Raw genomic sequence first — 13567 nt, forward strand, 5'->3', positions numbered from 1 at the left:
CTACTACAACATGCTGTCCTTGGGCCTTGGAAGCTGCAGATGGTCTAGAATGCAGCGATTTGTGCACTTGCTAACATTGGGAGCATGTTATATCTGTGTTACGGCCCTTTACTGGTTACCAATAAACTTCTGGATGCAATTTAAAGGTCTGGTTTTAACTTATAAGGCCCTGTATGGCTTGACACCAGGTTACCTTCAGAACCATATTTTCCAGCTAAATCTGCCTGCCCTACACAATTGTTCCAGGAAAAGCAGCCTGTGGTTCCCCACTTTGGGGAAGTGAGGGGGGCTAAGACCAGAGGTGCTGCTTCTTGGTGGCAGCTCTGGCATTTTGGAATGGCTCCCTGGTTGAAATTAGATATGCTCCCTCCCAAAGTGTCTTCTGCAAACAGTGCTCTTTCACTGAACAGTTGGGGATTGATACTATTCATTGTTATTCTACTGTGTTTTATTCTGGATATTTTGTGTATGTCTATCTGTGAACTGCCAAGGGTCCTTAATAGTGAGATATAAATGCAATCAATCAATCAATCAGTCAATCAATCAATAATTTCAATAACATCCAGAAGTTAAGAATAAATCTATTTCCTTTCTAATCCTCCAGCCCAACTGAAGCTGTTGAAAATCCAATTCTGTAATTATGAATACTAAATAACAATTACTAGTAAAAGTTCTTGTGTGTCATATCTCCCAACATTAGCCTGTTCTCTGCTGTCTCCACCACTCTATTTAGCCGATAAGCAAGTTGAACATCCTTCAGTTCCAGGCACTGCAATAAAGACACAAAGCATTAATCCTTGAATCCAAGAAGTAACAGTTATTCTGCTACACAAGGCATCATAAACGCTTTTCAATTTTAACAACAAGCATGAATTCCTAATGCATGGTTTTATAAAAGGTTAGAAGTTAACAAGATATCTTTATGATCAAGGATAGGTGGCAGGTGAGATTAAAAGATTTAGATGAGATTGACATCTCATTTTCTGGATCAGCAAAGCAGCAAAAGTTTGGAGTCTCACATCAGATTCCAAGTTCTGCAAATAATTCCACAAATCTTCTCTGTTGCTGTAAGATTCTACTACATAGAGGACATACTCTTTAAAAAAAATATTTGCTTTAAAACAATACACACACACACACACACACACACACACACACACTTATTCATCTCAGGCTGAAAGTTTCAACACATGTTTGTCCATTTAGATATTTGGCTCCCGCAAGCACAAAAAATAATGGATTATAGCAAGGAAGGAACCAGTTCCTAATGGAACAACAGTACAAACTACACAAGGTGCTTTTTAGTCTAGTTAATACATAGGTAGTCAGAAAGCTACTGAAATATACATTTACATTTCAACAATCAAATCCACTTACTGTTTTCATCGCACTTAGAAAGAAGTGGACTGGAAAGGAAGAAGTAGCCATTGTTAATTTTGGACATTCTCTAGCAATCCAAAAGAGAGGTTTCTTAGGGTTACTGAAAAAAATCCAAAGGGCTCAATAACAATTCGCCTTGTGTATCAAGCCAAAGAACTCTAGCAGGCTGCTTCTCAAACCAAGATGCCACCTAAAGCCATAATAACATAACATTTAAATATTTAACGCTTTGAGCAGCGAATACAAGTAACTGTAACCTAGTCAGGTGCTGAGGAGAGAACACTGGACACTAAAACTATGCTCACATATTGCATTACTCTGTTTGACTAAACCATAGCTTATTGTATTAACTACAACTGACTAGGTTTGTATCACATGTTAAGACTGGTTAAGATAAGCTGTAAACTATAATAATCATAAAATACAATGTTTGAATTCCCCAAACAGGCTAACCTTAAATCAAACAAGCCACTTTATGGCTAAGCATGTTGTGTAAACTCAGCATCCAGCAACAGGTGTTATCCTCCTATTGGCCAGGAAGCCAGGGATGATGTGCTGCTAGATCCCATCCAAATTCCAGTCTAGGGCTGAACCACTGAAGCCCACAGGGTAGAACAAAAGCGAGCTAGCACAAGTTGGAACATGGAGAAGAAAATGCCAGCACACTTATGGTTCTGATAAGAACTAGCCACAGTCTGATTAGGGAAAGGATGGGTAACCTTTCAGCAGCTAGGAGTTGAATTTGGATGGCTGAAGGCTGCAGTGATGACACTGAGGAGATGAGGAGAGGCCTGGGATTTCTGGGAAAATTTCTGGAGATATTTCAGTATGGTTTTGATCCATATGAATAAGCACACCGTGGATGTTTTCACTGTAGGAGCAATCTGAATTGGCATTCTTTTCCGATTCAAAACAGAGACCTGAAATTTTGTCTTCTGCCTTTGAAAATAATTCATTTTCCTTTCAAGGTCATGATCAGAGGAAGAGGGCCTTTTTTTTTTTCAATTTTGAAAAAGATATGGGTGAGGAGAAAGCATTTAAGAATGAAATTTGAGGAAAAGAGTTGAATCATAGTGCTTCACCATGGGTGTAAGCAGGAAAAAAGAACTGGTGTTATACCACCAGCCTAGGAACAAAAAGGTTAGACTATATGGTCCACATCAAGAATTAACTCATTATTCAATACCTCTTCATAACAAGTGGATAATTCATTGTTTAACATCCTAGTCTCTTTTCCAAAAATTTGCAGGAGGCATAAACAACAAATATTCTTGCACATTACCCACACAAATGATTTACATATTAACTGATTACTTTAATGGACACAAACAAATGCCAAGGAACACTGCTATCCATCAGCTGACCTCTCATATTCAGTTTCAAAAATTACTTTTGTTATACATTGGTCATGCACAATGCGAAACTGCCATGGAATAAAACAAGAAATACATACTATCATCCGGATCCTGAGGATAAAAAGCTTTTCCTTCAATTTCATTTATGATAGCATATAGCACATGGGACTGGGAATCAGCAACTCTGGCTATACAACAAAAAAACATCCAGAATCAAGTTTTCATTGAACTATGTTTTATTTAAACGGCAGGTAAAATATGTTTCTGTGAAAATGAGATTGGACTATGAAGTCAGGTGGAACAGATAAATTAAGTAGCAAATTATAAACAGATTGTTAGAAATAGTTTTCATAATGATTTTGCTTATGATTGTTGCTCATAATTGAGGAGACTGGTTGAGCTGCCTATCACTGCAAATTCTGACTGTACTTATTATGACTCAAGGTACTGAGACTTTAAAACTACAAACCAGTACATTAAACCAGGCATGGAAGTGCAAATGGACAGGTAGCAGGAGTATGGTAGAAGAGAAAGAGAGAATGGGAATACTCCTCTCTATGGTAAAGGCTAGTTAGGACACTCTAGCAAATATGGTCCATGTCCTATTTAATTTATATTTCATGAAGGGCAACATAAAGTTGTTGCTGGCACTGCATGATGTTGAATTTTGGTTCCAATTCAGTCCAACTTAAAAAATCACTAATATGTGTGCCCAGATAAATAACTTTTACTAGGCAGACAAAATGTGATCCTGGTCAATTGTCTCTGAATCTCTCAAAGACTTTCAGAATCATGCACCATAAAATTCTGCTCAATATAATATAATTAAAGAGTCTCAATATTGCAACATTTTATTTTAGAGTTTGGTCTATAAAAAAAGATCCAAATTCAGGTGAAACAGAGAGAGATCCACACATTCAGAGCAAAACGTGAAGCAACTTCTATGCAGCAAAAGCCAAAAGAGAGATTATTACAACAGAACCACATTTTACCCAAATTCACAAGACATAAAAACAGATACTACGTACCAATTTTATGTGACATGCATAGCAAATGGTAATATGTTGCAAGGCTAGGTTCTGAAATAAATATAGATCAAATCAACATTTAACATAACTGATGTACAAAAATGTATTAAACTGTAGCAGATGCATGCAACTTATTTCATGCCAGTGGCAACACTTGATGTAATTAAAAAGTAAATATGACTATTCTCCACATACTTAGCAGTTTTCCCCTTCTCCCTTAAAGATATAACGGAGGCAACTTTTGAGAGGTCCTGGAGGACTACACTGAAGACTTTGGCAGAAGGCAGACATGTGGTCTCAGGTTATACGCTCATGATCTATATTAGGTTAAATTTGTGCTGCTGTATTTTCTGTTCTTACTGTCATGTAATACTGTTTTTAAGCTACTGTATTACTTTAAATATATATTTTTAAGGATTTTATTGAAGTTTATTATTACTACCTAATGTTTAAAAATGACTTTATAGGTTAAAATGGGTGAATAACTATCTAAATATAATCTACTCACAGGAGTTAGGGTTTAAAAAAATATCTTTAAAAAAATATCTCAATTAGGACTGTGTTAATATTACTACTAAGGTAAAACTACAGAAAATGAACATTGGATTAATCTTACAGATTGCAGAAAATTCTTACCTATATTTAGTGTTCTCATCTCATTCAAGGTCAGTCTAGCCTTAGCCCGGGGTACCTTACCACATTGCTTCAGTGCCTTCAGTACAGAATTAAAAGTTAGCAGATTTGGTTGTATATCCTGTTCAACCATCTGCCTCAGCAAGTCCTATTAACCAAAATATCAAGAATTTGATTTAACTTTTATGTAAAAACAATATTCCCATTCCTTCAGATTGTACATTTGTATCCTTTTCCCCCTACACAATTCCTTAACATTTGCGCATATATTTATTTAATTAATGCCATTCCAGAATACTATCAACTGTACCCTTCTGTATTTGCATCATTTAAAATATATTATTAGAAAGATAAAAAATAAAACTGGCACATAAAGTAGAACGGAAAAAATAAGCAGACCCCCCCCCCCACAAAATAGTAAATAAAACATGAAAATCACAGTCCTAAGATTATCATTTAAATAGCGAGTTTCCAAAAATACTACTCCCCAAAAAAGGTGTTTGCCTATAGCTGAAAGAAAAATAATGTAGGTACCAGTCAAGCCTGAGGAACTGCTCCACAGAGGTAGGAAAGGCCCTTTTTCTTGTAACTAGTCCCCTTGTGTCATTTGGAAAAAACTACATGGAAATCAAATTTCACTGAACCAATGGGTATTGCTTTAAATAAGCTTTTTTCAAGGTGTAGTTTTGAACAATATTTCCAGACTTTGTGGCAATTCTAGGTTTACTATACTTAGTAATTATAGAACACATTTCTTCTGTCTTAGGACCAACTTAGATAATCAAGATCTGCTATTATCACTATTTTTTTCCAGAAAAAAAGCACCCATTAAGGGCTGCTAATTAGTAAAAATATAGTAAAATATTTGAACACGAAAGTGCTTTATCAAGGTTAAGTACAGTAACATTGAGACTTTTGCAACAGCTTATCTGTTTAAACATCCTTGACATCTGTCACCCAACCCATAGCCCTCTTCTGCAGTCTCAAACTGAATTGAAAAGTAATTCCTCTCAATCTATTCTAATACATAGCAAGGTAATTTAACTTGTACACTGCCAAGAGTCATTTATAAGTTGGGTGATCTATAAATTTGATTTATACAAAAATAAATGCAATGACAATTATCTCATCAGAGATTCTGATGCAGGGTTTGACATGATGTATTTATTCTGTAGTCTCAGGCCACAGAATTTATTTGCTTCTTTGTTTATATAACTAATCATAATATAAGATGGGGGCGTGTCATGGGGAGGTAAAAAAAGTCATGGATACACAAGTGAAGCCCCTCCCCTTCTCACATGCATTGCATGCATATGACACATATTGGAATCTCAAAGTGTAATATATCTTTGTATTGTAATTATGTGTACTGATCATTTTATAGAAGTTACTGTCTCACTGATGAAGACTAATTAAAACATTAGAACTGATTACAAAGAATTTATGTAAATAGAAATCACCATAGAATATTAGAAAATGAGCAAATATAGATGATACCTAACTATAAATGTGCATTAATAAATAAATTACAATAAAAGGACAGGATTTAACTGTACCTAAATATTTACTATAGAAAAATTTGAATCAAAAATTTCTCCTTACTTCAATGCACGCCCATTTCTCAATGTATCTTTCCTTAACCTCTATAGCTGCTACAATAAGTGTATTGAAGGTGTTCACATCAGCTGTAACAAACAGAAAGCCAATTATCCCATAAGCAATAGCATAGACATTATTTGTAACATGGCTGAAGCAATCAGTATATCTACAGCAGCTCAGGGTAAGGCGAAATTCTCATGTGAGCCAGGCCCCAGAAAGCCAGCCACTTGCCAGCAATGGTGGGACACAGATAACTCACACTCAGCCCCCATGATCCAGCTGAGGTCCGTACCCCTGCGCCATTCATCATTGCTGCAAACAAATACTCCAATGGTCAGAAATTCAAATGACAGACCCAGTACTGTCTATAAAGGGGGAAGACACATATTAAGACCACAAGCAACATTGCCATGTTATCAGCTACATCTCTCTACTCACTAAAAGTATGGTCATTTATTTATTTGTCAAATTTATAGAGCCACCCATCTCAAACAAAATGACTCTGGGCGGCATACAATAAAACTTCCTATTAAAACATACCAAACCACTGAAAAACAATGAAAACAATGAATACAGATAAAAACAAGACCACAAGTGGAAGAATACTGCACATAATGCAGGCAACATGCGGGCTCCCTATTACCAGGGGATTCCCCAGGCTTGCTGGAAAAAACACGTTTTAAGGGCTTTCCGGAAGGCCGTGAGTGTTGGGGCTAACTTTACGTCAGGAGGGAGGATGTTCCAGAGGGCAGCTGCCACGGCAGAAAAGGCTCGCCTCCTAGGTCCCGTCAGATGGAACTTTTTTGCAGATGGGACCTGCAGCATACCTCTTCTACCAGACCTGATGGGATGGGTAAATGTAACGGGGAAAAGGCAGTCCCTCAGATAACCTGGCCCCATGCCATGTAGGGCTTTAAAGGTCAAAACCAGCACCTTGAATTGGACCCAGAAGTAAACTGGTTATCAGTGCAGTTCATGAAGTAGAGGTGTAACATGTGTCCACTTAGGGGGATACAAAACTGCCCATACCACTGCATTTTGCACCAGCTGAAGCTGTTGGATTCAAGGGCAAGCCCCATGTAGAGTGCATTATAATTCACCTGAAACAAGGCTGCTGAATGGCAATCTGTGGACGTAATAAGGGCAGAAAAGTATTGTTGTTTTGCTGTCCTTACCACCACAAGGTAGGCCTAAACAGGCTCTTACCTGTGTTTACCTGTGGCGGATAGAACTGCCAAGAATTGGACACAATTGAATGGATAGCAGCATCTTACCATCATCATTTGTGTTTGGTCAAGTTCATCCTTTGTTGACCTCCAGTGGTGCTCTAGATGTCTCTTCTCCTGTTTCATTTCCCTCAACTCCTCCGTAAACCACAGAGAGCAATGGGATTCATGGGAAGGGAGAGGTTGCATGGGCACAATCCAATCAAAGGCCAGAGCTGATTAAGGCCTCTATTGGACCGTGCAGCAGATCCTCAGGAACAACCCCCAGCTCCCTCTGGAACCCTTGCGGGTCCATCAGTCACCACAGATGGACTGATCTAATTGGTCCTGCCTCCCTGCAGCAGGGGCAGCAGTAAAGAATCTCATGGTTACCAGGGCGTGATCTGACCATGACAAGGGAGTCACAGCAAGTTCCTCCAATTTCAGATCACTTTGCCACTGCTCCAACAAGAAAACCAGATCAGGTGTGTGACCACTATGACCTGGGATAGGCTGATGGCTGTCACAGAGGCCATGAACTCCTGAGCCACATCAGACCCCTCTCCCAAGAAAGGCAGATTGAAATACCCCAGGACCATAAGCTTGGGGAATTCTACTGCCAACCCCAAGATGGAGTCAAGGAGCTCAGGCAGGGAGGTTGCTACAGAGCAGGGAGGCTGGTACAGTAGCACCAGTTCCAACTGATCTGTATACCCCAACTTAAGGACCAGTCTCACATCTGGCAACCTTTGGAGCAGTGCCCCTGAAAGCCATAAGAAACTCCCAGATGACACCCCCATCCCTGCCCTGGAATCTCGGCTGATGTTATACCCAAAACCCAACTGGGCACATTTCTGAGAGGGGAACATCCCCCCTCCAGACCCAGCCAGGTTTCAATAATACAGACTGTATTGACCAGTACTGACCATGACATGCCAGGTCAGCCCTCTCATCTGTGATTAAGTCGCAAATGATGGCGGCCTTATTACAGACTGACCTGGCATTTGGTAGCAACAGCCAAAGTCCAGGGCCTCTGAAGGCCTGCTGACCAGGAACTGGGATTGAGATCTGAGGGCCGGAATAAGGAACTGGTATGAGATACCAGGCTCTTGTTTCCTGAGAGCAGCCTGCCCCTGGTCCCCTGCCATACCTTCCCCTACCATGATGTTCTACCCCACTTCCAATCCTGAGACTCCCAAACACTTCACCCTGTACCCTCCAGCTCCCAAAACAGGGGATCCCATATCATTCCTTTATACTTATTTATTCTAAAAGAGCAGGAAGCTGAGTCCTCCAGGCACTTCAGTTAGAGCTTTCAGCACCATGGGGAGACTCAAACAAACCCTCTCTTTACACAAACTACCAACACTAGTCTCCCCCACCAACAGCTGTCACTAGGCTGGCCAGGGGTTGTCCCATTCCATACACCCCATACACCCCAACCCCCCTCCTAGCTCTCACCCAAAGGAGGGCAACTTACCTCAACTATGAAACACCCCCCACCCTTCAGGCCTCAGCCTGGAACCCAGAAACAAAATGGCTTTTGCAAGGGAGATCCATGACAGCCCTAAGGCATCTGCCCTCCGCTGTTGCTGTCCCTACCAGCTCAACCGATCATAACCCTCCAGTTCCTCCACAAGGGGGAACTGGGCAGTCATCTGAGTCCTTTGCAGTCTTGTGTAGCCTCTTAATCCAAAGGCCATGTGAAGCATTGTGTCATGCCGCCATCTGTCCCTGGAGTAGCTGATCCATCCCACTGAGTCCCCCAAGAAGCAAAGCATTGCCACTTGACGTTGCAAAGATGCAACTAGGCGATGTCGCAAACCATGATCTGATGACTTTAGTTTAGACTTATCATTGGTTTGCTTTATTTCTCCCAAGGTTTGTTTAACATCTTCATTCACTTGTTTTACAAATTTATCTATCTTGTCAAATTTCTTTTCCATCCGTTTTTCAAGCATCTGAAATTTAATATCTAATTGTAAATGTTTGGGTTAGTTTAGTTCCTAAGTACTCAAACATGGCTTTAATCATTGTGGGAGGGACTGAGGTTTCTTCTTTCTCCCTCTTTAGTGGTTGTTCCATGGAAGGCTGTCTCATCTCTATTCGGGTTTTCCGTGTGGCCATTATAAAAAATACTGTGTAATATATCTCGTTATTTACCAACTACCACCACTAGGTGTCAGCAAACGTCTTCAACAAAGTCACTATCCACTATTCAAGATGTATTTTCATTCTCATCCAGAATCACTATATCAGCAAACGAAATGACTCAAACTATTTGGAAATTGAAAACTGAAATTTCCTCAAAAAGTAAATTTGAATATATTTATAATTCCCTGGAAAGTTATTGAATCTTTTCTCTTTTCTTTTTTTTCTTCTACACTATTAAAATTCTGATCTTAGATTTATTTGTCTTATTTTTGCTTTTATCCAAAAAGAAGTCCATTTTTATTTAGTTTAGGATCAGTTGCAATCCTCTGGGAAAGCAGATTAACACAAGGGGCAGCTTCCATCCTTTGCATAAGAAAGCTTAACACTTTTATAATTCCAAAGTGATTAAGAAACGTCAGTTGACAGCTCTAGTGACCATAAGGCTGCATCCCAGCCTGGAACAGACATCAATCCTCCTCCCCCGGCCACTCAACCCACAGGCTTGTCACAGCATTTGTCCATGCTTTACTTGCAAGGAGTGGTCGTGTAGGGCTCCAGAGGGAAGTTCTACATCCCCCCCTTTGATCTGGAGGGGTTTAGTTCGCTTCACCAATATAATGGTAAACGTTGGGGGCTGGAATGTCGTCTCCACCTGAGGAGCAGTCCTTATGGAGATGTACGAGCAGCCATAAACAGAACCGGAAGCCCAACGGCCGTAACTTTGAAGACTGGAAGTACCATTTGTTCAGCGCCATCTTCAGCAAACTTCGGTTGCTGAACGAATGGTCATTAAGCGAGGACTACCTGTACTACCAAACAACAATCTCTGTGTTACCATTTTCATGTAGCAGCTACAAACCAGAACCACAAACTTGCAAAGTTTAAGGGTGTGGTCAGTAACAGAAGAAGGACTAATTCTGCATGCACGGCCTATTCCCTACTTCTAGCTTTTCTCATTGGCACATTTCCTCTTGTGCAATAATGTCCAAAACTTACCCTTAAGCTTTTTATTCAACAAATCAGTGTACATGCTGAACGCTTTTTGGCATGCTCCATGCTGAAATGACAAGGAAAGTATAAAACATTAATATACTGACCTGGAGAAAAAAGAGAAGCAAAGTTGTTAGAAAGATTACAACTGTACCTTCACCATTCCCCTGATCATCGTACAATAGGAATATGCATTTTTTTCTGGCATTAGGTTAAATATTCTCTCAGCATTGTTGTTTTCCCTGGAATTTAGAAAATATGACATACCAATTGAGGAAATAAACTATGGTCTTTTCATGCCTATCTGGCTACTACATAGTTGGCATATATTTAAGCATAGCACATTTCTGTGCAGACTGGTTTGAAATATACAGTATTATTTCTTAAGATATAAAATCCTTGTGGATGAACATGCACTGCACCACATATCATAGCATCTTTGATGTACTTCACAAGTAACATATACAATATGTAAGTTGGTATGTGTGTACATAGATACAGATATCTGTATCTGTATATATAAAACCTGTCTTTTCATACACATTAGCATGTAAAAAAAATTTTTGTTACTACATTTATATCTCACTTTTCTTCTGAGGTTTAACATAAACATAGATTAAACCTTTTAGATAACTTGTCTAAAAATTTGCATTTGCTCACACACTGAGACATGGCATATATGTAGTACCTATGAAATATGAACAGAAATTGTTCAGAAATAGAAAGTGAGCCTGCTACACCACTGGACATTCAGTACACACATTTTTGTGACTATCTGTAAGCCACTCTTCCACACTTAAAAAACTTGTCTTATTGTGTCAAACGTATACTGTTAAAGCAGTTCAGACTGTTTTAGATGTTAATTTGCCTAAGGTTTCACAAGTTTTATCTATTGCAATCAATCTGACTATTTGGAAATCAATCCAGAAAGTTAATATCTAGGATTTACAATAAATATTAAACAGCATGCTACGGTTACATTAAGCTACTTTCATTATATAGCCTGAAGACGCCTTTCCTTCTTCAATATTTTTTTAAATAGGCTACTTAGTACATAAGAAATATCTTGGATTTCCAACTAAAATTCATGCAAATATACCCCAAGGCATTGCTGCTAGCATATTTCATACCTCCATGTAATTTGTTGGTATTTAGAAGTATTCCTTGCAAACTGCCTTCTTGGTAGAATTTCCTCCTGCATAAAAATTTCAAGTGTCAGCCTTCTAGCATGTGCATACTTATGCATAACAGAATTCTGTCTTAAACTAGGCTGTCTGGAATATCTTTATACAGACAGAGGTCAAGGTCCCACCATACAACTAGCTATTTCTATCTCTCTTGTCTCGACATGAAAAACTAGGACAAGGTGGCTGGCTCTTACCTCCCTTTCACAGGAATCGGAAATCTGAAACAGTTCTAACTTACCAAAGTACTGTTTGTGTTTATATATACAGTATATAGCAGATACAGCCTTATTCAAAATCCACCCATCCTTATTTACTTGTTTTTCCAGCTCACTATCTTTCTCCTGATCCGGTTCTCTATCTCCATAAAAACATAGGAGATCCAGAAGACTGTTTGATGTCTCCAGAGATATGCAAGTTCCTGCAAATGCGAAAACCACAAATTGTAAATCATAGCAGTTAGCTTATGTATATAATCATATCATCAAAATGAAACATCTTAATAGATTATTGAATGTGAAATGTCACAACAAACAATCAGGTAACAGAAAAAGCTTTGTGACAGTGGAATAAGTAAGCTATGCAAGTTACCTTTTCATCCAGAGAATATGCAAGTGAAACATCCTTCATAGCATGCAGGTATAGATTTTTTCAAAAGATCAGGTAAAAATAAAAGAAAGCCTAGCAAGCAAAGTAACAACATGCTTAAAAGGCTTTATTTATTTAACCATTTTTGTAGGCTGCCTGACTCACAAGATGATGAACAAGGAAATACAGACCAAAATAAAAAAAGAAGCAAATCTGTAATATTTTAAACAGCCATGATCATAAAACAAAATCAATGGTCAGCCAGTTATGCTACGTTTACATACACACACACACACACGTTATAGAGAGTATATATGTGTGCATGTGTCTCTGAGTGTATATATATATAAAAATGTATTCTTGTCTAATCAGTCAACCAACTTATACTTCATGGATAAAAAGATGATTTTGTGGTTGCACTGCCATGTAGTATGCCCATAATCAAACTAGTAACATTGCCAAGGCGGCTACTTTGAACAGCTTATAAATGCTCCATAGCATACTAGCAAAATTTTATCCTCAGATACTTCCAGTGTACTAAGTGTATCTTGGATTAGTGTAAAAGGCTGCTATGTTATGCTATTTTGGAAAAAAAAATCCCCACTATCTACTGCAATGAACAAAAAAGCAAAACCACCTGAAGGTGCAAGGAAGTATAAATCAAAGGATAGCTGAAATACTTTCAAAATAAAATGAAGTTAAGTCACTATCTCAAGCGTTTGTCGTAAGCTTTGTGAATCACAATACAATGAGCCCATGGATAAGGAAGAGGCCTATGTTCTGTCTTACAATCTAGCCATCTATTAACGCCATAACACAGTTATCTTAGAAAGGCGAATCATTCTGCTGCGGAAATGGATAACACTGTAGGTGCAAGTAAAGGCCAAATCAGATGGGCCTGAAACTGGTGCACAGAAGGGAGTGCAATTAACATTGTTTTATGATGCACCTGATGACCCAAAAATGAAGATACCAGGAATTGGAAGTCCAGAAATCCCAGAAATTGTGAACATTTTCATAACAGTAGTAGGATGTCAGAAGAAAATAAATGTATCTTATTATCAAGCATTAGCTGTATGAAGCACATACATTTTCCTAAACAGGAAAAAGTAAGTTGATTTCCCCCTTGTATTTACTTATTAAGATGAATGTTGAAGGCATGTAATGTCTGTCTGACCAGCACTTACTCAGCCATGAATTTATGGTTTACAGTTGATATAACTTACAGTTTCTCCTGTTTTATTGTAGATTTTATATCTATATTTAAGTTGAGGGAAAGATTCTGGGGTTTGACTGTTTTGATTTTTGTTGTAAGCCACCCTGAATTTTCAAAACATGGGATATATGATGATGTAGATGTAAATGTACACTAAATGTTTCAAGTTATTTTATTTAATCAATTCATATGTTGTTTACTATATGATATAAGACTGCCAGCTGAGTTTGCCTTG

The 13567-nt window shown here is 38.5% G+C and overlaps 1 protein-coding gene and 1 non-coding gene across 2 annotated transcripts in view; both read right to left on the reverse strand.

Annotated features, from left to right (window-relative positions):
* Positions 1-13567, reverse strand: part of PTCD3 (pentatricopeptide repeat domain 3) — a 29327-nt gene that overhangs the window by 9074 nt on the left and 6686 nt on the right. Inside the window, exons 8-17 of the mRNA XM_007439251.3 lie at positions 11846-11949; positions 11475-11539; positions 10499-10586; positions 10351-10411; positions 5999-6081; positions 4400-4544; positions 3764-3814; positions 2834-2923; positions 1378-1406; positions 663-769 (exon numbers count right to left, since the gene is read on the reverse strand). Coding sequence (XP_007439313.3) covers positions 663-769; positions 1378-1406; positions 2834-2923; positions 3764-3814; positions 4400-4544; positions 5999-6081; positions 10351-10411; positions 10499-10586; positions 11475-11539; positions 11846-11949 — 823 coding nt within the window. The remainder of the gene's footprint in view (positions 1-662; positions 770-1377; positions 1407-2833; positions 2924-3763; positions 3815-4399; positions 4545-5998; positions 6082-10350; positions 10412-10498; positions 10587-11474; positions 11540-11845; positions 11950-13567) is intronic.
* Positions 6167-6311, reverse strand: LOC112542043 (small nucleolar RNA SNORD94). The gene has a single exon (XR_003085934.1). It is a non-coding gene; the product is annotated as a small nucleolar RNA SNORD94 (small nucleolar RNA).

Source organism: Python bivittatus, unplaced genomic scaffold (assembly GCF_059951505.1).
Source record: "Python bivittatus isolate LINGU-HERP-01145 unplaced genomic scaffold, Pbiv_v1 ctg000000_np1212, whole genome shotgun sequence".
Taxonomy (NCBI): domain Eukaryota; kingdom Metazoa; phylum Chordata; class Lepidosauria; order Squamata; family Pythonidae; genus Python; species Python bivittatus.